The sequence below is a fragment of the Notamacropus eugenii genome, chromosome 2 (assembly GCF_028372415.1).
Source record: "Notamacropus eugenii isolate mMacEug1 chromosome 2, mMacEug1.pri_v2, whole genome shotgun sequence".
Taxonomy (NCBI): Eukaryota; Metazoa; Chordata; class Mammalia; order Diprotodontia; family Macropodidae; genus Notamacropus; species Notamacropus eugenii.
The window spans coordinates 73057790-73084352 of record NC_092873.1 but is presented as its reverse complement, the minus strand read 5'-3'; the positions used below and the strand labels follow the sequence as shown (position 1 = coordinate 73084352).

The 26563-nt window shown below is 37.8% G+C and overlaps 1 protein-coding gene across 4 annotated transcripts in view; it reads left to right on the top strand.

The window, feature by feature from the left end:
- FBXW10B (F-box and WD repeat domain containing 10B) overlaps positions 1-26563 on the top strand; it is a 99167-nt gene that overhangs the window by 19088 nt on the left and 53516 nt on the right. For all 4 annotated transcript variants that reach the window (XM_072640924.1, XM_072640923.1, XM_072640922.1 and 1 more), the window contains exons 3-5: positions 11861-12052; positions 12157-12284; positions 13019-13141. In XM_072640924.1, coding sequence (XP_072497025.1) covers positions 11861-12052; positions 12157-12284; positions 13019-13141 — 443 coding nt within the window. The remainder of the gene's footprint in view (positions 1-11860; positions 12053-12156; positions 12285-13018; positions 13142-26563) is intronic.

Genomic DNA, 26563 nt, shown 5'->3' with positions numbered 1-26563 from the left:
AAATTCTGTTTCTTCAATATCCATTGATTCATTCAATTAGCAAACGTTATTAGGTGCCTGCTGTATTCAAAGCACTCTATTAGATATTGGAGAAAACAAAATTTAGATAAAATATAATACCTGTCCTCATGGGTCTTATAGTCTAATAAAGGAATAAGAATCAATTACAGATAATTATAATACATAATGTTACATGACAAATGCATTAGAAAAGCTCAAAATAAAGTTTTATTGGAGTTCAAGATGAAAAAGATCACTTCTGACATGTAGATGAAGAAAGATTTCGTGGAAGAAATGGCATTTAAGTTGTGATTTAAAGGATGGATAATAATACAACAAGTGACAGAAAAGAGAGGAAATTACAACAGTAGGGAATTATGTGAGCAAAGATGTGGGATACATTTTGTGGAAAGAATAAGTATGGTTTGGCTAAATCATAGATTATATGGATTAGAGCAATATGAATTAAGTCTGGAAAGGCAAGATTGTCCCAGATTGTGGAGGGTCTCAGGAGAAGAAAGAGAGGTTGGTGACCCTGCGCAGCCCTCCCTCACTCAAATCAAAGTCAATTGCAAGTCATATCATCATCCTGATGTCATGTCCTCTTCTAGAATGAAGGACAAAACACAACACAACAATACAACAACCTTTCCCCTTCTACTGCCTAGAGGGCAAGTTAGATTTCTATATTTAACTGACTTTGTTGTTTACTCCTTAAAGCAACTCAGATGAGAGCAAATCTCTAACAGTGCTCATCTCCCTCCCCTCTCTCCCTTGACTGTAATATGTTTTTCTGCCTCTTTCTGTGATATAATTTACCTTTTTCTGCCTCGTCTTTTCCTATCTCCCATTACAGTCCCTTTGCACCCTTTAATGACATTTTTATCATCACATCAGTTAATTTGTACCCACTCCCTCTAGATATGTATATCCCTTTTAACTATCATAATAAATATACAGTTTTCAAGATTAATAAGCATCATCCTCCCTTATAGGGATGTAAACAGTTTGCCCCTATTGAATAACCAGTTTTTTCCATCCTATTTACCTTTTTATGCCTCTCTTGAGACTTGCATTTGAAGATCAAATTTTCTGTTGAGCTCTGGCCTTTTCATCAGGAAGGTCCGGAAATCCCTTGTTTCACTGAATGTCCATCTCCTTGCCCGAAATACTATGGTCAATGTTGCTGGGTAATTGGTCCTTGGTTGTAATCCAAGCTCCTTTGCCTTATGGAATAGCATACTCCAATCCCTCTGATCTTTTAATGTAGAAGCTGCAAGGTCCTATGTGATCCTGACTGCAGTTTCTTGACATTTGAATTGTTTCTTTCTGGCTGCTTGCAGAATTTTCTCCTTAACTTGATGATTCTGGAATTTGGCCATAATAAACCTTGACATTTTCAGTTTAGGATCTCTTTCAGGAGGTGATTGGTGGATTCTTTCGATGATATTTTGCCCTCTGGATCTAGGACCTCAGGACAGTTTTCCTTGATGATTTATTGGAAGATATTGTCCAGGCTCTATTTTTCATCTTGGCTTTCCAATAGACCAATAATTCTTAGATTTTTCTCTCCTGGATCTATTTTCCAGGTCAGTTGTGTTTCCAATAAGATATTTTATATTTTCTTCTGTTTTTTTCATTCTTTAGATTCTGTTTGTCTGATTTTTGAGATCTCATAGAGTCATTAGCTTCTACTTGCCCAATTCTAATTTTTAATAGATTGTTTTCTTCAGTTAACTTTTGCATCTACTTTTCCATTTGTCCAGTTGTTCCTTTTAAGGAGTTATTTTTTCCAGTTAAGTTTTGTACTTCCTTGTCCATTTGTCCAATTTTCCCAGTTAGGTTTTGTGCTTCCTTTTCCATTTGCCCAATTATCCTTTTTAAGGAAGTGTTGTCTTCAGTGAATTCTTTTTTCATATTTTAAAAATCATTGGCCAATTTTTCTTCTTCCTCTCTAATTTGGCTTTTAAAATCCTTCTTGAGCTCCTCCCAGAATGCTATTTGGGCTTGAGACCAGTTCATATTCTCATCTGAGATTTCAGATGCGAGTACAGTCTCAATTCTGATCTCTTCTTATTCATATTTTGTTCATTGTCTCCATAGTAAGATTCTGTGGTCTTTTCTTTTCTGGTTTGCTTCTTGGTCATGATGCTTGACTTTTCCCTGGCCTTTAAAGTGGATCTCTGCTTCTGGGGCACAGGGTGTTCTGTTCCCCCAGTTCTCATACTGAGAACTTCAGGCTTTGTGTGTTGTGGTCTCTTGTTCTTTCAGCTAGAAGCTAGAATGCTGCAGCTTACCCGGTGCTGAGCTGGCTGGTGTGCCAAGGCAGAGGCCAGGTGAAGTCTTTCTTAGTTTCCCCACACTCATTGAGTGAGGCGTGGGGGAGGGGTGGTCTAGCTGAAGGAGGTCTCCTCCCCTGAGCTAGAGCACAGGCAGGATCAGTGGTTGGTGAACCCTGATCTGTGCTGGTGTCATCTTGATTCCCCTGGCTATGCTAAGGCACACCCGGGGTCCTGGTGTTGGTACTTATGGGCTCCATCCCTCTGAGGTTAAGAGTCTCCTCCTAGTTTGCTGAGGTGGGGCTGTCTGGGACAGCGCTGGTCCCCTTCAGACTCAGCAAGAGGGTTTCTCCTTGATGATTTTCCTAGCCTTTCCAACTGAAAGACTGTTTACCCCTTAGGCTGATCCCACTATTCCAGGATTTTTCCTGGGAAATATTTTCTGGGTTTTTCAAGGTCAACAAGGGGAGAGTACGAGAACTTACAAATCGCTCTACCATCTTGGCTCCTGGAAGTTCAAGTAGGTGACTTACAAATATTTAATCTGTGGGCTGATAATATTAGGAGCAGTTGCTGCTGTTACCAGGGGTCCTGTGCTTCTCTTTCACTCAATGCCACTGGACTCCTGTCCTGTGCTGATATGTTTGAGAATTTGCACTGCTGCTTCTGATTCAGTTTGCCCATCAGTTCCTTCTTGACTTTGCTATGATGGAATCTGCACTGGTATAGCTGTGCTCCCCTAGCCCCATATAACTGATTCTTCCAGTTGAACTTCTGGACTGTCCTGGGCTGGAAATCTGCCACACTGTCTCCTAGTGGATTCTGCCACTCTACAATTTGTTCAGATTCTCTTTTTAGAGGTATCTGAAGGAATTTGTGGTAGAACTTAGGTGAGTCTATGATCTCACTCTGCCATCCTGGCTCTGCCCCCAGGCATTAGAATTAATAAGAGTTTAGAAAGGCTTCCTGTAAAAGATGGAATTTCAATTGGAACTTAAAGGAAGCCAGGGAAGTAAATAGGTCAAGTTAAAGAGGGAGAGTATTCCTGATATGGGGAATAATCAGAGAAAATACCTGTAGTCAATATGGAATGTCTTATTTATGGAACAGGAAAGACAGAAGGATATGTGATAGGCAATAAAGGTAGAAGGGGTCTAGGTAATGAAAGCAAAGGTAGGAGGGGTGTGGGTAATGAAGGGCTTTGAATGCCAGACTACTTCCTGCTGGAAGCAATAGGGAATCACTAGAGTTTATTGACTAGGAGGATGATATTATCAGATTTATGCTTTAGAAAAATCACTTAGGATTTTGTTAGGATAACTCAGTTTTATAATTCTTGAATGTAAAGGTGTTACATGTATGGGTGATGGCAAGATGAAGGATCTATCTTTTTGTACTTTGGTAATTTACTTGGTGTCACAGTGTCACTTTAGTCTATAAATCATTCAGGCTGTATTATAATTTTATTGTATTGACACTGTCCAACTACATGCAGTGAATGTCTCTCATATCTTTATTTCTATAAAGGATATTTTGTAGTTGTCTTTATATAATTTGCGTGTATTGTTGGGAACTGGATTCCCATTTATTTTACACATTCCCTCATTATTTTTTTCATGAAATTGCTTTTTCTAGCTCTTTCTGTTGGATTTCTTTGTTTGAATGGATTTATTTTTTATGCTGGTACTTTGTTAAACTTATTGTTTTAAGTAATTCTAGTTGATCCTTTGGGAGCCTCTAAGTAAATCATAATACCACCCTCAGAAAGCAATAATTTTGTTTCCTCTTTGGCTGTGGTTATTCTCTCAATTTCTTTTTCTTGTCTTATTGTTATAACTCTCATTCCTATAATTATATCAAATAACAATGGTGGTGCTTGGGTACATGTGCTTGGATCCCAATTCTAAAATCACATTTCTTCCTAGCCTCAAAACACTATCCCAGGCAGTTTCTACCCAGCCCAAGGACACAGCCTGCCCTAGCAACAATAGTTATCTCTCTTCCTGCTACAGTAACCAGCTGCACCTATAGAACTTATTAGTCTGAACCAGCTGTGTACTGGCTGAACTGTCTGTGTACTAGGTCATAACGACATTAACTACTCACTGACCAACCATATGTATCCTAGACTTAGACATATGTATACTCCTTTACATTTATCTTGTCTAACAAAACATTGATGAGAGCAACCTGTATTTCTTAGTCAGCCCTGACTACTAGTTGACTTAGCGACATTTCAGGCCTAAAACCACACCTCCATGGACCCTCCACTTGCGCTATTTTCTGATCAACTCTGGATATAATACCTGTGCAGTAGATACCAAAAGTGCATGTTCCTTTAAGAGCTAACCATTCCTTAACCACTCCCTAACCCCATTCTGAATCACCTAGTTAGCATATTTGGAACATGTTTTACTATAGAATATCCTATGTAAAGTTTACCTGTACCTCTCTAAGGTTGCAGGTTCCCTAAGAACTCTTGCCCGCTGAAAAGCATAATAAATCTTTACCCTGACTTCAAGAACGCTTGAGTCTGTGAATTCTTTTCCAGATGACCTGTGCAGGGAACTCCAGTCTTGGAGTTCCTGTACCCCAATCTCTCCAACCCTCATGAGTGGCAATTAAATCCTTGCTTTATCCCTGATCTTATAAGAAAGACTTCTATATTTTCCATGATAAATAATTTTAAATCTTGGTTGTAGACACTGTTGAACACATTATGTGAACTCATTTATTACTGGCTTAAAAAAATTTTTTTAACATAAAGCCTGTTGTACTTAGTTAAAAGTCTATGATGATCTACTTAGATAACTATGTGATTTTTTAGTTTTTATTGTTAACATGTTCTATTATGTTTATGGTTTTTCTAATGTTGAAACAATCCTACATTTCTGGTATAAATAAAATCTCTTTGTATTGCATGATGTTTTTAATATGTTGTTATAGCCTCTTCACTAATAGCCTGTTTCCTATTTTTCCATCAAATTTCATTAGAGATATTTGTCTACAGTTTCCTTTCTTTCTATCTCTTTCTTTCTTTCTATCATCCTTTCTTTCTTTCACTTTATTTTCCCCTAGTTATCCAGAGTATATTGATATCACATAAAGCCTTTAGCATGATCTGGTTTTTTTTTTATCTATTTTTGTATACAATTTATGTGTAACTGTCATTCTGTAGAGAAATTATAAATGTTATCTACCTGCTTCTCACTCAACTACGTGAAAATAGGGGGAACCAATTGCAGGCCAGAATAACTCAGAGGTTGTGATAATAAAGAAGCATGATATTAAAATCATCTATTTGTCTGCCAAGTCAAAAGAAGTGATGAGTAAGTACTTGTTGAGTCAGAACTGAGTGTGTGAACAAAAACAACCACCTATCCATATGAAACTCTTTTGTTCCTGGCTTAATGAAAGGATGAGTATTTTGAGTTCTAAAGCTACCAAGTGGGAGAGAGGTAATGGGCCACATTCTTCCATTTGGTTGCCAAGTGTCCATGAATACATGACACCTCTGTTTCTCTTGTGTTTACTTTTTCATGATTTTAGTATAATGAAGGTCTAGTCTATGTGCAGATCTCTTTAGTTTGCTCTCAGGGAGAAAGAATAAGAAATCAAAATGGCTATCTGATGAAGCTTTACAAATAACTGAGAAAAGAAGGAAAGGAAAAGGGAAAATAGAAAGGGAAAAGTATGCACAACTGAGTATAGAATTTCAGAGGAAAGCAAGACAAGATTAAAAGGTTTTCTTAAATGAGCAATGAGAAAGTAATTGAAGAAAACAGTAAATTGGAAAAGAAGAGATATCTTCAAGAAAATCAGAGATATCAAGGGAATGTTTCATACAAAAATGGGCATAATAAAAGACGAAACTGGTAGGGACTTAACAGAAGCAGAAGAGATTAAGAAGAAGAGTTATACAAGAAATATATCAACATCACTGATAACTATGATGTTGGGACCTTAAGATAGCTGGGACCAGAGATAGCTGAACCAAGAATCATTTGGCAATCATGTTATATCTAGATATGAACTTGGTAGGACCACTGTTATATATAAATAAAGATAAGTTTTGGGTCCACTCCCTGAGAGGCAGAGGTAACATAATAGAGTGTATGGCCTTGAGTGTTGCGTGGAAGAAAATGTTTGGATATTCCTCTTGCTGTATTTTTTTTTGTTGTTGTTGATCAGTGTATTTTATTTTATTTTATTTTTTTAATTTGCATTTTGGCTATATATTTTTATAGTTAGCTTAAGTACACAATTGTATGTTCTTATTTTCACTTTTTCTTTTAAGCTGAAATTTATTCTTGGATTTCTTTGAGAGATAGCCTTAGAGTGTGGAAATGCATTCACCTGGGTGTCCAATGTAAATTTTTTTTTTTTTAATGTTTAACAATCACTGCCATACAATTGTGATTTTATCCCCCCACCTACCCCCCACTCCCCCCTTCCCTCCCCACAACTGCATACAATTCTGTATAGATTCTACATATACTTTCCTATTGAGTATATTTTCACTATAGTCTTGCTATGTAGTCAGACTAAGATAAATGAAAGAAATCGTATAACAAATCAGAACATGATACACAAACACATACACATACACAAACATGATCTGTTACATTATGTGAGTGACTTCCATATTTCTCTCTCTGAGTGTGGAAGGCATTTTGCCTTGAGATCCACCATTGGGATTTTTTTTTTTTTTGTAAGAAGTTCTTGTGTTATTACAAAAATCTGAGTCTACCAGAAAAAACTCTCACACACTGTGGTCGTTGCTGTGCATAAAGTTCTCCTGGTTCTGCTCCTTTCACTCAGCATCAGGTCATATAAGTCCTTCCAGGCCTCTCTGAAGTCTTCTTGTTCATCATTTCTTATGGCACAATAGTACTCCATTACATTCATATACCATAATTTATTCAGCCATTCCCCAATTGATGGACATCCCCTTGACTTCCAGTTTTTGGCAACTACATAGAGTGCTGCTATAAATATTTTTGTACATGTGGGACCCTTTCCCATTTTTATGATCTCCTGGGGATATAGTCCTAGTAGCGATATTGCTGGGTCAAAGGGTATGCACATTTTTGTAGCCCTTTGGGCATAGTTCCAAATTGCTCTCCAGAATGGTTGGATGAGCTCGCAGCTCCACCAACAATGAAATAGTGTTCCAACTCTCCCACATCCTCTCCAGCATTTATCATTTTCTTGTTCTGTCATGTTTGCCAATCTTATAGGTGTGATGTGGTACCTCAGAGTTGTTTTGATTTGCATCTCTCTAACCAATAGTGATTTAGAGCATTTATTCATATGATTATAGATAGCTTTAATTTCTTCTTCTGAAAATTGCCTGTTCATATCCTTTGACCATTTATCAATTGGGGAATGACTTGTATGATTATTCTTGCTGTATTTTTGAAGTAAATGTCCCTTTGTAAAAATTAATCAGTGTTAAATAGTCAGATGGAACTGAGGTGTTAGTCACCATTTCTGTAATAATGAGGGGGGAAACATATCTAGTGGAATACAGGGGTAGAAATTAGATACCCCAACCCTTTATGGAATCCTAAGGCAGCTATAAAAGCAAATAAGTATTTTAATATATGAGTGCCCAAGTGATGTGGTGAATTTGGTAGATCTAGAAGTCTTACCAGTTATCGGAGTTAGTAGCAGAGCCCATTGGAACTTGGATGAGCATCCACGATATGGGTGTAGTAGTGAACTTATGAACATTACAAGACCCAGAGAGATTTTAGGGCAACATCTAGTATATTCTCCTCCTCTAGACATCCAGAAGAAGACAGGAAAGATTACCCAGAAGAATCAGAAAAACAATTCAGTCCAGTGGAGCACAAGGTTTATTCCTGTCTCACTAATGTTGCCCCTGTCATAAATTTCATGAGGATGCTATGAAGAGAGAAAATAACTTCAGAGTCAGGAGTAAGGATACTCTTATTTGCCACACATGTTCTCTACATCTGCACCTCATTAACTCTGTAATTTAAATCTGAGCTCACATTTCCCACGGACCTTCTGTGTGTAAAGGGAGAGTATGCTCCTTGCTTCGGAGGAATGTTTTGTGCCAATTATTCATATCGTAACTTTAAGATAGCACCGTTTGGGGCCTAGGAGCAACATTATTAAACATTCCAGGCCCTAAGAGTTACCCTTAGAACTAGCATTATTAGAAAAGGGAGATAATTTCAGAAAAACCTGGAAAGACTTGTATGAACTGATGCAGAGTCACATGAGCAGAACCAGAACAGTTTCTACAGCAAAAGCAATATTGTAAAGATAATCAAGTTTGAAAGACTTAGCTACTCTGAACAACACAATGATAAGTTGGGGAAACAGGCACAGAGAGGAAGCTACATATGTAATATTTATATGAATTGTTCTTTAATTTTTTTTTTTTTGCTAGGAAATCCTCTTCCTCCAGCTCCCCAAGATTGGGTTATTTAAATTCTTTCTTTTTCTGTTCATCTGGAAATACACACACACACACACACACACACACACACACACACACACACACATTTTCATTCATATTGTGATGGTTACTTTTCTATTTCCCTGCATTATTTTCTATTCTATTTTTTCTTCTCTATACTCCTTGATCCCTGTTTATTTCAAGTTATTACCCTTTCTTTTTTCCACTCCTTTTAACCTTCTTTTCACTATCTCCTCTCCAAACTTAAGGTTTGCTTTGTGTATGATGAATCTCTTGCTGGATCTTATATCTCTCTTGTGTCCTCTCTTCCCTTCCTGAACCTATGGATATCCCTATTAAATTGAATATATTTCTACATTAAGCTCTGCATGTGGTGTGTTGACTGAGAGTTTTCTCTCCTCCCTTTTCTTTATTTCTTATAACATCTTCAAAGTATAATAAAATTATTTATAGGTCTTCCATCTCAATTAATTACCTCTATGAGGTGATATTAGGATTATGAAAGAACTCTTTTAACATCCCTCCATTAGAATATAAACAGTTCATCCTTATAAGAGTACCTTCTGATTGTTCACTTGTGGTTATCGTTTTTTCCCTCTTGATTCTGGCATTTGTGTTTCAAAGTAATTATGTGACTACATGTTGTCTCCCCTGATAGGATGTATGCCCCTTGAGGGCAAGGATTGTTTCATCTTTGTCCATAGCCTTACACCCTACTAAGCACTTAATAAATGTTCTTTGATTTGTTCTTATGATATTTCTTCTTTTCCTTCTTTAATGATTTTTTCATTATCCATTCCATTCTGTTTGGAAGAAGTTCTATATTCATTTCAGATGCTTCTATTGGTATTATTTGAATATATTTTTTCTTCTAGCATTTATGTATCCTTTCCTTAAGCAATATAATTTTTTCAGTATATCATTATTCTTATTTTCTTTGTTCATTTCTTTGAATGTTTAAAAAAAACATTTTCAAAGGATTCTTTTGGTTTTATTTTTCATTTTTTGCATTTTAAAAATTCTATTTTCATTAGGGATATTGAGAAACAAGGCTCTCTTTTGACCTTGCCTCTCTCTTCCTGGAAGTCCCTTGCTTCTTGAATTACTTTTTCTAATTATTGTTTTTCTTACAATTTTTTTCTAGCTTCTACTGTTCATGGTTTGTATTTTGACAGATATAAATACACACACATACATATATACATACACATATGTGTGTATATATATTTCCCTTTCATTTGAAAATCTCTTGATCAGATATATAAGATGCTAGGCAAATATATGTTTTAGCTGATTGTCATAAATGACTCCATTTTTTGAATAAAAGCCTATATTTTACACCATATTGCAAAAGTCTATACCTCTTTCTGAGGGACCATTTTCTTAAACGGCTGTTCATTCCCAAATTCAACTTTCTTTCCTTCGATTGCTACAGTGATGAAATCACCCCATGTGATCTTATTACCTTTGTTTTCTTGCCTACAATTTCATAATCCCTAAAATATTCTCTAGGCTCCTTTCAGTGGTATCATTTTTCCTCACATGACTAACAAGACATGTATAGTGGTTGTCAGATTGTATAATACTCAGAAAGTTGCTAGATCCTAGTGATATATCGTTGGAAGACAAAACACTTCTCTGTTGTTAACCTCAATTCTTTTTGCTTTGAACTTATTAGATGACCTCTCTCCTAATGCTCCCTATGGAGCCATAATTCTTTAGAAATGAGACCAAGCTGAACTTTGCATTCACATAAAAGTTACTTGGCACTGACAAAAAACAAGAAACATCAAACATTCTATTTAGGACACTACAAAATTCCCTTTGTCCTCTATAATTACCGGAATTGAAATCTTCTGTTCTCTATTACTCTTTTTGGTAGTGACCAATTCTCAAAATGAGTTGTAACTTCCTGCCAAAGGCCCAATGTAAAAAGAAGTTTCACATAGTTATTGTCTATGTAAAAGTCTCAAATAGAAATTGATTCTTAGTCACTTTGTACCTCTTCCTATCTCTTCTAATCTATTCCACTGATAGATTTTAGAAACCTTCTCTTCTGCCGCTTCTGTTGCTATGGGCATCCTGACAAGCCTTCCTGACTTTCTCAAGAGAGAACACTAGTTGGATCAATTACTTGTGATTGGCAATAACATTTTTCTGCCAAAACTTCAATGCAAATGTACTTTATGTTATGAGGGCAGTTGTAGGTGTAGATCAGTTGTTCAGAAAAGAAGTCAGGTCCAGAAAGACAGATTTGGTAATAATCTGCAATAAGTTTGTAGTTGAAGCCGTAGGAGTGAATGAGATTAAAGTCACAGAATTTTACAATTGAATCAGATTTTAGCAATCTATCTATCTAATCCAACTCTCTCATTTTACAGATGAAGGAACTGAATCTTGGAGTGGGAAAGAACTGATTTACCCACAACAGCTAAGAGAAGAGTATATATTAAGAAGAAGAAAAAGGTCAAAGACAGAATCTTAGGGAAGACCTAATCAGAAATTAGGAAAACCATGAGGAACTAGTGAAGAAGACTAAGAAGGAATTATTAGAGAATGAAGAGAAGAATTAGTAGAGTGTGGTGTCTTTAAAAATTTATTGTCTCTAGTTTTACACAATACTTTTAGATATATTATATGTAGAGAAATACATAAGCAACATACCTGTGCTATATTGGACAGAGACTAAACTAAGCTAGACTGGCTGACATCAGTGCACACACATAAGATATACATGTAATGGAATGATGACATTAAGATGATGGAAACAAAAAATGAAATACATATAGGATTTAAGTACTGGGTAACAATGTTAAATCTACAGTTGAGTTCATATTGGGAAAATAACTATTTGAGTTGTCTATTTTGCTTTAATGAAGTTATAAGTCATTATATGTTAGAAGTCAAAATGGAATTTCAGAAACTATTCATATCATGATATCCTTCTAATAAGAAGTCCCTATTATAAAGCATCTGACCTTTCAAAAGGCACTTTCTCCACATCTTTGTTATTCCTTCTTGTCCATCAGACAGAAGACAACTATAAGCTTTGTCAAAACTTGGTAACAAAATTCCTTTGGCATTGTCCCACTGAATATAGAATAATGGTTTTTTTTCTGGTTTCTAGATAGAAGATCATATGCTCCACTTCCTCTGCATGGAGAGATGTTCTCCAACAGAACAGATGGTGCCATGGAAGATGAGTATTTTATTACCCACTTGCCTTCCCATCCTGACTACAAGAAGCAGTTACCTGAAATAAGCAAGGGCAAAGACTTCATCCGATGCTTGCCTGTCCACATTTCCAAATACATTTTAGGTAGGTCTGTAATCTGTTTTGTAGATATAGTAATCAAGTAAACTCCTCCAGAATTAACCTAGTTTGATCCAATTTGGGATTGACGAATCTATCCTATCTTTCAGGGCTTCTGGACAAAAAAACCCTGAACAAGTGTCTTCTTGTAAGTCAGCACTGGTCTATGCTGGTGGAGCAGGTCAAGAAGGATGAAGCAGCACATCAGCATGTTGAGAATCAGATCAAACTTCTTCGGGTACTTCAAGTGCTGTTGGGGAAGAGTTGGACTCATACTTAATATTTCGAACTATGGGTCAATTCTCAGGGAGGGGACACGGTGGGATTTCTATCTTCACATTCACTGTCTGGTAGATATTACTTTCTTGTATTATGGACAAGAAGGTGGGTCAGAAGCACATTAAAAATGATCTCTCTTTTTTTTTTAACTCAATTCTCCCATCATAGCCATCAACCTCTTATGACCAGCATCTATCAATAAGTTTAGATAATTGGTGGAAAGGATTCTTTAACCCTCAGAAACCTCACAGAAACCATTTTTCCCCTAAGATAGAAGAAAAATACAACATGGACTATGTAGTAAGAGGAAGATAAATGCTCAACTATATCAGTTTTATATGATATGCATTTGATATTTATAGGATACACAGTCTGTTTAGAAGCTAAAATGTTTTTCTCACCTGATGATTATCATTTCTTTGTCATCATTATGCTTTTTAACCCTTTCTCCTAATCTGAAACCTTAAATAATTCATTCTTGGTAAGCTGAATGGCCTTCAAAAGAACTAAGTATGAAAAGGTAACTCTGGATCAGAGGAAGGTTCCCATACATATGGCCATCAGCAGTCTTTTCTAGGCCAGTATTGAAATCACTATTCCAGGCAATTGACTGCTATGTTCTGGGTGTTGCCTTTGTTATGACACCAAGGTGAATAGGATACTAAAAGTAATGTTATTTTGTTCTTATTTCAGGAGACCTATTCTAAAGGGCTTCACACTAATTATGCCAGCAGACCAGCAATCCCAGTTCCCAAGATAATTGATGATGATAAACCCATTCGTGCAAAACGTTCAAAATGGAAAGTGAAAACAAAGGTGTGTGACATTTGGTTGAGGTGTTTGTTTTGCATTTCACTTTGTTATCAACAACTGCATTAAAAATTTCTATGGGGAGGAAATGGAGTGAATTGGAAAAATGCTGGAATTAGTATACCTTTGATACTTGTTATTGCCATGAGCCAGCTATCTGAACTCAAACTTTACTTCCATAGAACTGATTCCTCATTTGTAAAATAAAGTAGTTAAACTATAATATTCAATACATGTTTAGAAAACGAGCATATGATAATAAGTGACATTTTCTTTTTTTTTTTTTTAAACATTATGTTCCTTGTTTATGAGTAAAAGTTTCAATAATAGTTAAATGACTCAAATCTACCCAGTCAGGTCCCAGGTATTTATGTGGACTCCCCAGTCTCTTAAGTCATCTTTTTTTTTTTTTAATTTTGTAATGTTTAACAATCACTGCCATACAATTGCGATTTTATCCCTCCCCACCTACTCCCCACTACCCCCCTCCCTCCCCACGACTGTATACAATTCTGTATAGATTCTACAATAAGTGACATTTTCATAGCACTCATTGGAACCACACAGCAACTCTTTCTGTGAGACAAATATTATTGTGGCCATTTTGTAGATGAGGAAACTCAGTCTCAGTGAGGTTAAATTATTTGCCCAATTTCACACAACTAATGAGCATCAGAGGTAGGTTTTAAAGCAGCAAAAGAGATCCAAGACAAGAAGCAATGCTAATATAAGATTAAGATTCTTCTTAACCTCCAAAGCAGAAGCCCAGTAGTTTGTAAGTCTACAAAAGGTTACTTGCCTGCACAAGTGTAAGGAGTAAATTATTTATTAGTTCATTTATTTTATAAATATTTATCATTTACCATGTATGCAGTACACTAGAGTTGACACTAGGGGTAAATACAAATAAGGGAAAAAAAGGTGACGAGGAGTATACTAAATAACCTCTAAGTTCCATTGCTGTTCTAAAGCTACAATGCAATAATTCTGCCTTACATAATGTATAACAGGCATTATATAATGATGGATGTAATTAATATGTAATTCATTTATCAGCTGAGTACAGAGAGTACATAGATTCAATTCTGGCAATTTATTAATTTATCAATAATTACAACCTCTATGGCTATTTTTATCCCTTACATAAGGTCCGCCATTAGAATTTTATTCTTTTCTAGCTCTCATATTGAAATAGTAAGACATAAGAAACTTACTATATATGTAATGTCTACTCCTTTCAGACTCTGACAATATATAGAGACATTACATTTACCCTGGGGAGAGACTTTATTCTCCTGCTGCCAATTTGTCTAAAACCAACAGGACAATTTTAGATTGTACCAATTTCAACCCATTTAATTAGCTGAGGACTATCAGGGGGCTATATCACTTTTAAAAGTTTCCATTCACTCACAAAACTTGAACTGTAATTCTCTATGAGGCTTTCTCTTTGAGGCTTTTTGTGAAAAGTATAAAACTTGGGACTAGAGAGCATTTTACTATCCCAAGAGTTCAGATCTTAGTAGTGGGAGCTGTCCTAGTCTGGCACAGGTCTGGTCCTGCAAATTGACACTGGCAGAGCAGTGGGTCACAGGCAGCAGCAGACATCAAATGTAGGTGCCAGAGATAACCCAATGGCAGAATATTCCGGTGGGTACTAACATGTGCAATTTCAAAAGAGAGGTCCACTATATGCAAATACTTACTGAAATGTAAGTACAACACCCAATAATCATTTTGCAACTTCTCCCCAGCTAGGGCTGGGAGGACCAAGCTCTGTTGTGAGGGGACTTGCTTTCTGGCAACAAAGGGAAGGTGAAAGTGTCTAACCAGGCACCACAGAATAAGCAGGACAGTTTCTCAGAAGTCTCATATGGGGAAAAGATTTAGTGGATGGCAGTATAGGACAATGCTTCCTGATATTATGATGAGGACTGGTGACTATGTAGGAAATGACATTATCTTTGCTAGTTTCAGGTGCAGGATGATTTCTGAAGCTATGTTGCTGAGAGTTTAAAGGAGAGTCAAAGAAAAAGTAGGATTATCCATTGTAAATAGCTTTCTCAAGGAGTTTTGCTATGGAGAGAAAAGAGATAGGATTGTGTGGGATGGCTCAGGTCCCTACATAAATCAATTACTCAGAGGCCTCTCAAAGTGATGACAGAAAAGTGATTTATTCGATTCTCGAGAAGTGGGGCTTACCTGTAGGAGTAGGAAAGCCAAAGACAAAGAACAGGACAGTGATTTATATAGACCCTAACGCAAGTCCCTCCTCCCCCCACTGACCATTATCCTCATTAGCTGAGAATATGGTCTTACATTCTAGACACGAAATCTAACCAATCCCTTTTGAAATGAAGACATCGAGGAATTATGTAAGTTTTGTCCAGTCATTGAGACCCTAATACACTACACAGTTTTACATCCTTATATGGAACTATTCTATTCTAAAAATATTGTAACCTTGAGCCTTTAGGCCTTACCTCACCCCTGGGAGAAAAATTACAATCTGAGGAGTCTTCACTAAGTCTATCCCACTCAATCCCTCCTCTTATTTTATCAGCCTGAAGACTTCTCACAGATGTTTCAACCGAAGTTCTGTAACATAATCTCACACTGTCTATTAATCTCCTCATCCCAATCAGGATCATTCATGTCTCTTGTCTCCACAGGTGCCCAACCTTCCTTCTTTAATATCATCAATCGAATGGCTCCTTCAGTCCTTTCTTCTACTCTAGCAAGTTTTAGTAAAGAATTTCTAACTATTTTAGTAATTAGTGAGATCAAACAAGGTAAACAAATAGGAAGTAATACAATGCCACTAATTGCTATAAGGCCAAACCACAGTAACCTCTTCCACCAGCTCCCCTCAAACCAGGACCACCAGGATGTATTGAAAGGGGAGCCCCAAGTTTGTATGGGAAAATGAGCAACCTTCCTAATATTTTTGGTGATCTCTTTCACTATTCTTCCATTATCATCAAGTTTTCAAGCAACATGTAGATAAATTGAGCTTTCCACAAACTCCTCCTTCTTCTGCAAGTAAATAATCTAAGATCAACCTATGTTGCAGTACTGCTTCCCTAGTTTGTGTGGCTTGATCGGCCAATAAGTCCAAATCTTCTGCTGTTTGATTGGTAATAATTTCAACTACTGCTTGGAGTCTGATTAGTCTATTTAATAGATATATAGGGGTTCTATAACCCCAACTCTCATCTTGAGCCCAAGTTGCAGGCCCATACTCTCTGATTATCCTCTTAGGTGGCCAAGTGTCACCCCACCCATTTGCATTTCCAGTCTGAGTGAGGGAGGTGTCAATGTTCCTCTTTCTTTTTGCTAGATCATCATATAGAGGGACCCCTAGATGCTGTTTCCCTGATTCAGGCAAGAAAAAGAATTTAGGTCTCACCAATCCAATGTAACAAACACCTCTCCAATTTAGCGGAAGGTGAGTATAGGTTGTCTGTCCACATATCCAATAATGCCCTCTCAAAGCAGGATTTTCCTCTAGAAACAGTCTTACTCTATAATCCACAGCCGGAAAGTACGTCACATCATCTGGGCCTAATGGTCCCCCTTTCATGATCTCTGACTTACCCTTCCATAGTTGTTGCTTCCTCTTCCATATACAATGTTGATAATTCTCCCCAGTTCTATTGATTACACTCCAGAAAGTATCAAACATCATCCTATGTGTTCCATTCTCCCACTTCCATACCCATTCTTTATATTCTGTGTTATTCTTAATACTATTCATATATATACAACTCCACAAATAGTCATGGTCATGACCCCCTTCACATTCATTCCCTTATGAATCCTTCCCTTCATACAGAGATTCAAAGGGAAAGGTAAATTAATGAATTGTCCATTTAGAGGTTCCATCTCATACAGCAGTCTGGGGAGAAGTATCATCTTATGCAGTTTTCTGATCTGGATGCTCCTTCAAACAGTCTTCAGCACAGCATCTCAGCATCTTCTTCTCTTCATCTTCTTGTAGAAATCCAGATGTCCACTCTCCTACAGAACTGAACTTAATACCATCTTAGATTACCATTCCTATCACTCTTACAAAAATCAAAATTGAAACTTTGACAAATTATCATTTTTTTTAAAAGAAAAGAAAATTCACATTAAAATGCAGCTTCTACATTTCACAGTAAGTCATTATTCATTCCCTCATTAGGAAGATGAGATTTCACTAAGGAGTCAATACCAGGCTCCAGTACTTATATAAATACAAGAAATAATCATTTTTAACACAGTGCATATCACATCATAAAACAATTCCAACTTCTGATCATGTGATGCTTCTTTTAAAGAATTTACAATATAGTCCACAAACCATTTTTCATTTAACATTAACCAACTGAGACGAAATAATAACTATGCATGCTAGTCTCACAAGCCCTTGACCTAATCATCTCCACACTATTACTAAGAATTAAAGGACCCTAACTTATTGTTGTTTGTCTAAAGTCCTAAACCTGTTAGCTTAATTTTAGACTCAACCTCAGATGTTCCTCTACCAACAATCTATTATTCAACAGATCTGGTATTATTACTTACAAAACTTCTGATTTTAGGAATTTGTCACTAAGAGTGGGGACATTGCAGGGAAACAACATCTCCCTCACTTCATGTCAATTCCAGGCAGGAGTAGATTGTCAACTGGCGTTCAGCCAGGCTTCAAGTCTGCCAGGTGTCAGTGGGGAAATTGAGTCAGGAGAATCCTACCTCAGCCCAGACTGAACAGTCGCTCTCCCGACCTTCCCATGAGATCACCTTTTTGCAGTTCATACCAGCATTTCACAGGCTTATTGGCATCATGGATCAGTGGCTCAGACCACCTCTCTTGCTATCCACACCTGGAGTTAGACTCAGAAGAACAGTCAGTTAATAGTCCCACAAAAATCTTAAAATAGCAAGCTCCAATAATCAGTTTCAGACATGACTAATTTCACATTGGCCAAGGAACATCTTTGAAGCAGGTCTAAGTAGCCTACATGCCTTTCTATACATGTTCTAGTTCCTGATTGAATAACAATCATAAGTCATTGCTCTAGTAGATTTATATCTGTTTCCCAAACTACTTTATCTCTTTCTAACCCTGCTCAATCTAAAAGAATGAGCTACACATGTGATAAGTTCAAACACTAACTTGAATCTTTATGTTCATGTAATGAATTCAAATCAAAACAATCATTTAACTTTCAATGCCAAATATTACCAGAGGCTACCCACCTCTAAGAAAATTAGACTGAAATTCCTTCCCCAAACTGAGGATGTCTCTGATTTAGTCTAAGTAATTAATTCAGTTAATTGTTTTAATACTAATTGCTTTTACATCATTTTGTAACCTGTAAAGATCTTATTCCAAGTTGGGACCTTTGTCCATTGCCCCAAAAGAGTTTTAGTCTCATTTGTCTAAAGGCCCTGGAAAACTTCACCTTAAAAATTCCTTGGGTTTTTTTTTTTTTCCACATGAACCGGCTCTCCTAAGATCCACTCTATCACTATGCCCAAGTCTATTCTACTTCCCACTCTTAATTCTATCAGTCCAAATATCCAGTTTACTGGCCACTCCCATCAAGACCATTCCTGGAGCTCCCAGACCACCTGGGCCCCCCACCACTATTTTTTTTTTGACAGAAAAGAGATTCCTTTCCTTGAATCCCCCTGTAAATAAAATACAATTACAGCTAACTTTGAATCCCAATTTTGTTCTATGTAACAATGATACAATATCTATTTATTCCCATTAGATTTAGAAAGAATGTGCCCAGGGATTTTACTTACTTCTTAGATCCTAAATTTGTCCTAAAGAGCCAATCACTGAAGATCATTTCTTATACATTTTCAAATTCTCACCAAAGCAAGTTCTGTATACAATTTTCTCAGCTGCTGGGTCTGTACTTGTTACTAGCCTGAGGACTGCTTCTTTTCCCACATATACACACAGTGTACCAGCTTTAGGTTTTAGCATTAGAATTACAAATGGCAAACATAATTTTCATAAGTGATAACAAATTGTTTTAGCTATGAACCCGAACAATAAATTTCAGATGACACCAATTGCATTTTCATATCCTATTAGAGAAACTAAATTCTTCCCACTTTTGTAACTTACAAATACAAATTGGATAGGTAGGCCTTCCAAAAACCCATATGAAAGATTTTACAAAGTATTTCTTAATACAACAAATATTTCCTCTCTTATGTACAGTTTGCAATTTATCACAATTCCCTTGAAACTAATTGACAGAAATCACAAGAAAAGACCTAAACCCAAAGCCTTTTCACATTTGCCCATAAACTTTCTTTTAAAAAAATTAACTTTAGAGTAAATGCTTGATTCATGGCAAAAACAATTTTAGCTAAAATTTCCTTTTCAACAACAGAAATAAACTTTTAACATAATACATGCTCAGATGAAACAGACTTGAAAATCACACCTATATATATATACATGTACATTTTTAAAGAATTCTCATTTTCTTAATAAGAATGCTACAACAAGGAAACTCTTATAAAAAATTCATAACAGCTCTTTTTAACCAATTCATTAATTAACTTAACAATGCAATTTCTAATACAATACTTAGATGGATTACCTAAAAATTTAAACTTATTTAAGTTTACTTAAAACTTAAAAGAAGCCATTAACCTATTCAACTCTTTTTTTATAACTAAATGTAAGTTTCAAATTATCAAATTTCTATCACATCTTTTTAAAACCCCAATCTATATGTAATAAATTACAAAATTTAAAATCATGTAGCAGTTACATTAGATTAATGTTGCATCTAACAAATACCTATGCTTTTGTTAATGGATCTAACATTTTTGGCAGAAATGCTGCTGGGTGTCTCTGCCCTCCTCTTATTTGTGCCAGGATTCCCAAGGCCACCCCTTTCTGGCCCTCCCACTCTGCAAAGAAAAAGAAAAACCTAAACTTATTATCTTTTTACTTTAAATACATTGTCTGGCATCAAATATATTGATCTAATTAAACCTAAATCCAAAACTCTCAGCTCTAAGTTGCTTACTTGAGATTTTTTTACTTTCTAATCTTCTGCTTACTTCCACCAAACTTTAATAAATTCTAACCTATCTGAAACATTAAATTAAGAATGACACATTTCACCTATTCATAATTCCAAATACGACCAGAATGAATTCACTTAACTTTCTGTTATTTCCCATTACACTAAAATTTCTTCTTTTGGGTGAGGCAGGAAATGGTTAATTGGTTGCTAGCATGCCTCTTAGGTCTGAGGGAAAAAGATTTTTTTTTTTTCCTTTCTCTCCCTCCTTGTCCCTCCGCCCCCCTGAAACTAGTCTGGAGGGGTTGAAGAAAGGGAGTAACAGGAATTTCAAGGACAGTTCAGCTCAGCCTTTCTGCTCCTGCTGGCTGGCTGGCTAAATTTACAACCTTATCAGATAAAAACAAAGACACACAGACTTTCATTCACACAGAAATACCAACACAACATATACAGACAAAACATTTAACAGAATAGAATAGTACATATAGGTTTAAATTTTTGGCAAACCCAATCCTCAGAGGAACCATATTTGGGCCAGATTGTGCCTCCTCCGATGTCTCTTTCACCCCATATGAAACAACAATACTTAATCACCTTTTTCTTGTCCTTTCCCTTATATTTTGGTAATTCATGCCAATTTTGCAATCGGTTTCCCAAGGGACTATTTACCGGTATTTCTTCCTGACTCCACTCCGAAGCTCTATTCCTGTACTGCTTTTGTCCCATTTTGGTCGAGGGTTGTCGCCAACACCTCCGAGTCTGAAACTCAACGAATTGTGCTAGCTCCCTTGCTAGCTCTCCCGCTGGCTGTCCTGCTAGCTTCTCAGGAATTATGCTAGCTCCCCTGCTAGCTCTCCTGCTAGCTCCTTTGGTCGAGGGTTGTTGCCAACACCTCCGAGTCTGGGACTCAACAAATTGTGCTAGCTCTTCTGCTAGCTCTCCTGCTATCTTCTCCTGCTAGCTCTCTTGCTAGCTTCTCTTGCCAGCTCTCAGGTGAGGGTCGCCCATCACCAGCAGTCACCCAGCAAACGTTTTTTGGGGGGCCCTTCACCCTGGGGTCCCACAGTCCACTAATTTGGTTGGGAGTCGTCACCTTCTCCCCGAGTCTATCTAAGACTCAACGAATTGACCCCCAGGCCCCACCCTGCGCTTACCGCTGGGTCGTATACGTGTACAAGTTGCCTGACTGCAAACTTCAACACCAACCGGTTGGCATTTTTACACACTTCACAGCTTTGGAGTCTTTGGAGTCCCTATCTCTATTCTTTTCTGTCTTCACTGAGTTCCTCTGCTTTGGGTCGTTACCTTGCAGAGAGGGAGGCCTGGCAGCCCTTTTCAAGGACGATGGGGAAATCTCCCCAGGGGTGCCCAGTCTTTGAACTGAGCTGTCAGCCATCTCTCAGAAAGGTCACAGATCCCGGATGAGCCCCCAAACTGTGTAGGATGGCTCAGGTCCCTACATAAATCAATTACTCAGAGGCCTCTCAAAGTGATGACAGAAAAGTGATTTATTCGATTCTCGAGAAGTGGGGCTTACCTGTAGGAGTAGGAAAGCCAAAGACAAAGAACAGGACAGTGATTTATATAGACCCTAACGCAAGTCCCTCCTCCCCCCACTGACCATTATCCTCATTAGCTGAGAATATGGTCTTACATTCTAGACACGAAATCTAACTAATCCCTTTTGAAATGAAGACATTGAGGAATTATGTAAGTTTTGTCCAATCATTGAGACCCTAATACACTACACAGTTTTATATCCTTATATGGAACTATTCTATTCTAAAAATATTGTAACCTTGAGCCTTTAGGCCTTACCTCACCCCTGGGAGAAAAATTACAATCTGAGGAGTCTTCACTAAGTCTATCCCACTCAGGATGATGACCACAGTGGATGGTAGGATCAAGTGTGGCTTTTTAAGGATGGGAGAAACATGGACATGTCTGTAAGTCACAAGGAAGGAGCCAGTAAAGAGTGAAGAATCAAATTTCCATTGAAATCAAGATTGGGAATAGTAGTGCGAGTAGTTTACTGTCTAAATTGGTAGAGTATGGTATCAATGATATGTATAGAGAACTTGGCTTCTGCAAGGGGAAGAGCCAACTCTTCATCCAAAACTGGAGTGGAGGATATAGTGGGGGAAGATATCAGAATGAAATGAGATGAAGAGGAGTAAAAATGTAGAGCTCTTAGTGAATGTTATTTCAGTGAAATATGAGGCGAGGTCCTTCACTGATATCAGGGGAAAAGACATCTTGGGAGACTTGAGGAGAGATGAAAAACTTTGGAATAACTGTCTTGAGGAGTGGAATAATAAATCAATTAGGTAAGAAAAAAATGTTTGTCTTAGTGTGGTAAGGTCTCAATTAAGATTTGATAACATAAATTTGCAGTGCAAATTTGCAATCAACAAGATTTCTTGATTTACTCCAGCCTCACTCAGCAACATGTAAACACAAACAAAGGAGATGGATGGTGGAAACAATTCAGATTTGGTGCTTAGTGAGGAAATATGATCCATAACAAGAGATTAGAGAGTGGAAGATGAAGTAGAGTTGAGTTGAGTTGGTTCACCAATTGGCTGAAATAGGAAAAGGAAAGAAGGAGAGTGTAGCCATTATAAGGGAGGAAAACTTAGAAAAGAAGTAATGGGAAAAAAGAATAAAAGATATTACTTTAAGGATAAATAACATGAAGCACACAGAAAATAAATAGAAGACTATTATCATATTAAGGAATTTTGGAGTTTATGGACATGTAAATGGAATACTTTGGGTTGATTAAAATTTATGATATGATCCCAAAGATCATAAAAAAGGAAAAAAGGATCTACATGTACAACCATATTTATAGCAGCTCTTTATGTGGTGGCGAAATATTGGAAGTGGAGGGCATATCAGTCAATTGAAGAATGACTGAGCAAGTTGTGAGTGTAATGGAATATTATTGTGCTATAAGAAATGATAAAGAGACAGATTTCAGAAAAAAACCTGGAAAGATTTATATGAACTGATGTAAATTGAAATGAGCAGAACCAGGAGAACATTGTATACAGTAACAGCAACATTATGCCATGACTACCTATGAATGACTTAGTTATTCTCAGCAATATACTGATTCAAGATGCTCTCCATATGCAGAGAAACAATTGATGGAATCTGAATGCAGAGAGAATCATACTAATTTCACTTCCTTTTAGTCTCTTTCTTCTTTCACAACATAATATGGAAATTTGTTTTACATGTTTGCACATGTATAATCTATATCAAGTTGCTTGCTGTTTTAGGGAGGGAAGAAGGAAGGAAGGAAGAGAGGGAGAAAATGTTGAACTCAATTTTTAAAAAATGAATTTTAAAAATTGTCTTCACATATAATTGGAAAACATAACATACTGAGATTTTCTCCAGATTGCCAAAGTAGTCTATGACGCAAAAAAGGGTAAAAACTCCTAGTCTAGAGGATCAGAAAGGTCAGAAAAGCCCGTCCTAGTGGTATGGTGGGGATGGTGGTGGTTTGAAAAGGGAACCTCTGTCTAAGTAGAGAGGGAATTCAGAGGCAGTCACCTTTCTGCCTAATACTGCCGTAGAGGAAATAAAGGGCATTGCTAGAAGAAAGAACCATTGATTACCAATCTGGACTTTATACAAATTCAGGATTAGGATTTTCTAATCCTGGTCCCCGGCGGGAGGAGGTGGCAGTGAGGGCTGGTTTAGGAGTGGGGGGCATGGGAGGGGACGGGCACTCTTGGAGACCCCAGCCAGGGCGGACTCTTGGAGATTCTAGGCCGCGAAAGGCACCTGACTGGAAAGGCTTAGGAGTCCCAACGGGGGTGGGGTGGGAGGGGAGTCCGGGGGGTGGGAAAGCGGGCCCAGTGCGGGAGACGCTTAGAGATCCTGGGCTGGGCGGGCAGAAAGAACGCTTAGAGATCCCGAGGGGCCCGGCTGGAGGGAGGGCTGGAGAGCCTGGCCGCACCCCTCGCGCGGGTGCGGAGAGCAGGGGAGGCCTGTTTCGGGGCAGGGGTAAGAAATGAAGAGTGCGGATAATCCGCAGGCGGGCGTGGCGTGGGGAAGCTGAAGCCTGGCGGCCTCTTCAGACACTGGGAAGCATCTGTGGCCGGGTCTGTGATGGCAGCAAGATCCGTAACCTCCTGGACTTTGTGTTTGGGCCAGCTGGAAAGCGAATCCACCCAGCGAACCGTGTTCACTGTTGCAGGCCGTGCCACAGGCAAAGCTGTGACCTGGGCAGAAGTTGAGGCGCTGCCTGCCTGGCCTGCATCAGCTCACCAGACTGCACTTATAGCAGACAGAGGATGCCTGGGTCCCTGTAGTGCCCGAGGCTGGTCTGGACCCACTTACTGTACGCGGACATGGGCCAGCTGTGTGGCTTTTGCTTAGCAAGGACCCCTTGGACCCCAATGAGGGTGGCTATCAGCTCCCAGGTTCTCCTCCTGGTCTGGGATAACCTTTACCCCACCGCATAGCCCTCAGCCTGGACCTCAGGGCACTGGCAGGGAGGTGGAGGTGGAGCCCTAGGAGAGACGCCCAGGAGGCCCTGACCCCCTGAGTGAAAAGGGATTGGGCACAGATTCTGACGTGCTTCCCAAGAAGGGTAGGACAATATTGAAGTCCCCATTGCTGGGGATTTTTTGGTCCAGTGGCTCCAGTATCTGTCACACGGGCTGTTCCCTCTCAGGTAACAGGTGGAAATACACGACTCAGGAACAGACATGTTGATGGCTCCCTGTGTGTTTGATCAAGGAAATTCTCAGCTCTTTCTCCCTCTCCCCATTCCCTTCCCTCAAGAGTATTACCACCAGTTTTATCAACTTCTTGCCACTATTCGATTCCTTGGACTGGAAATACAGGGTGATTTTCCCTAGGAAAAGAAGTGAGGAGTTAGGAATAAAAGTGTTTACACACACACACACACACACACACACACACACACACGATTGTCTAATCTTGTAGTGAATACCAAAGGTGCAGAGCTGATGACACCTCACTATAGATGTGCCAAGAATATTTAACTAGTGACCTAATTGAAATTTGATGAATATACATCATGAGATTGTCCCCTTAGATTACTATGGACTTGCATGACAGAACACAGGAGCAAATTACAAGGTTAAAAAATAGACAGTGAAGGACTGCGAAATTGTGATAAAGAGATCACACATGACATATGTAATATGTGCTTTGTAACCATAATAAATATTGTTATATTTTGCCTATGACCTATTTATTTGGTCTAGAGTATACTTATTTTTTGACATGTATATATTGTGATTCTTCATGTGACATTTGTCTAGTTAATGCCTCTGTTGTGTGATGCTGTGAATTGTAAATAAGAATTATGTACTTGGTATGTTGTGCACAATATTGTCTTATGTACTATGCATTTTATACATGCACTCATGATTGCTGCATGCAATTCTTTTATGGATGGTATGTACTTCTTGAGCTGTTTGTAGTTGAGGTACTTACCTATAACTGTTAAATGTTAAGTAATTAATATATGTATATTTATAGAGGGTTAATGTACTTCATAAAGTATGAAGGAATTGCAAACGTTTACTGTGAGACATAGCCTATTGGTTTCCAATATTATCCAACAGTTGCTATTAATGGACACTTCTGCCTTAGTTTCAGTGCCCAAACATGAGATTAGACAGTTGCACTGGTGCAAAATTGCACAGGAAGATGGAAGAGCAAGTTATCAACAAATTTAAGACAAAGAGCAGGAAGAAAGAGAGAGAATTGTGGAGAAAGATTCATAACTGTCCTAGTAAGAGCCATGTCACACCCTGCCAGGGTGTTATTGATAGTTTCTTGTGCCTTTGCCTGATTGACTTGAGGGTTAATGTGGCAACTCTATGATAGATCAATGAATTTTTTCTCAGTCTTGATAACACTAGACTTGATGGCTAAGTATAGCTATGTAGTAGAGTAGTTCTGTTTTCATCTGGAATGCTATGGCTTCAAAACCCTGAAAAACATTCATTCAGTGGCAAGAGACACTGCCAGCCTCAATACTGAGAATCAGGACCTTTAATGTTTACTGATGGCTAGATATATTGCTTATTTTCTACCCTACAGTGATTTGCAATAAAGCAATGCTGAGGAGTTGCAGCAAAGAACTCTTAGCTCTCACTATGTGTCAACCAAGGCTTATGAGCAAGCTTGGGGTGTTAATTTCAATGAGCAGGGCTCAGAGGATTATTGTAAATATTTTTGAACCCTAAAATAGGTAGGTTCTCAAGAGAGAACTTTGGAATACTGTTACACAAAAAGTGAGATACTATTGTATTATAAAGGTATATCCCATTAGTTTCTAGTCAGGGACATTACAAATGGAAGTCTGATTTTTTTGTAAAATTTT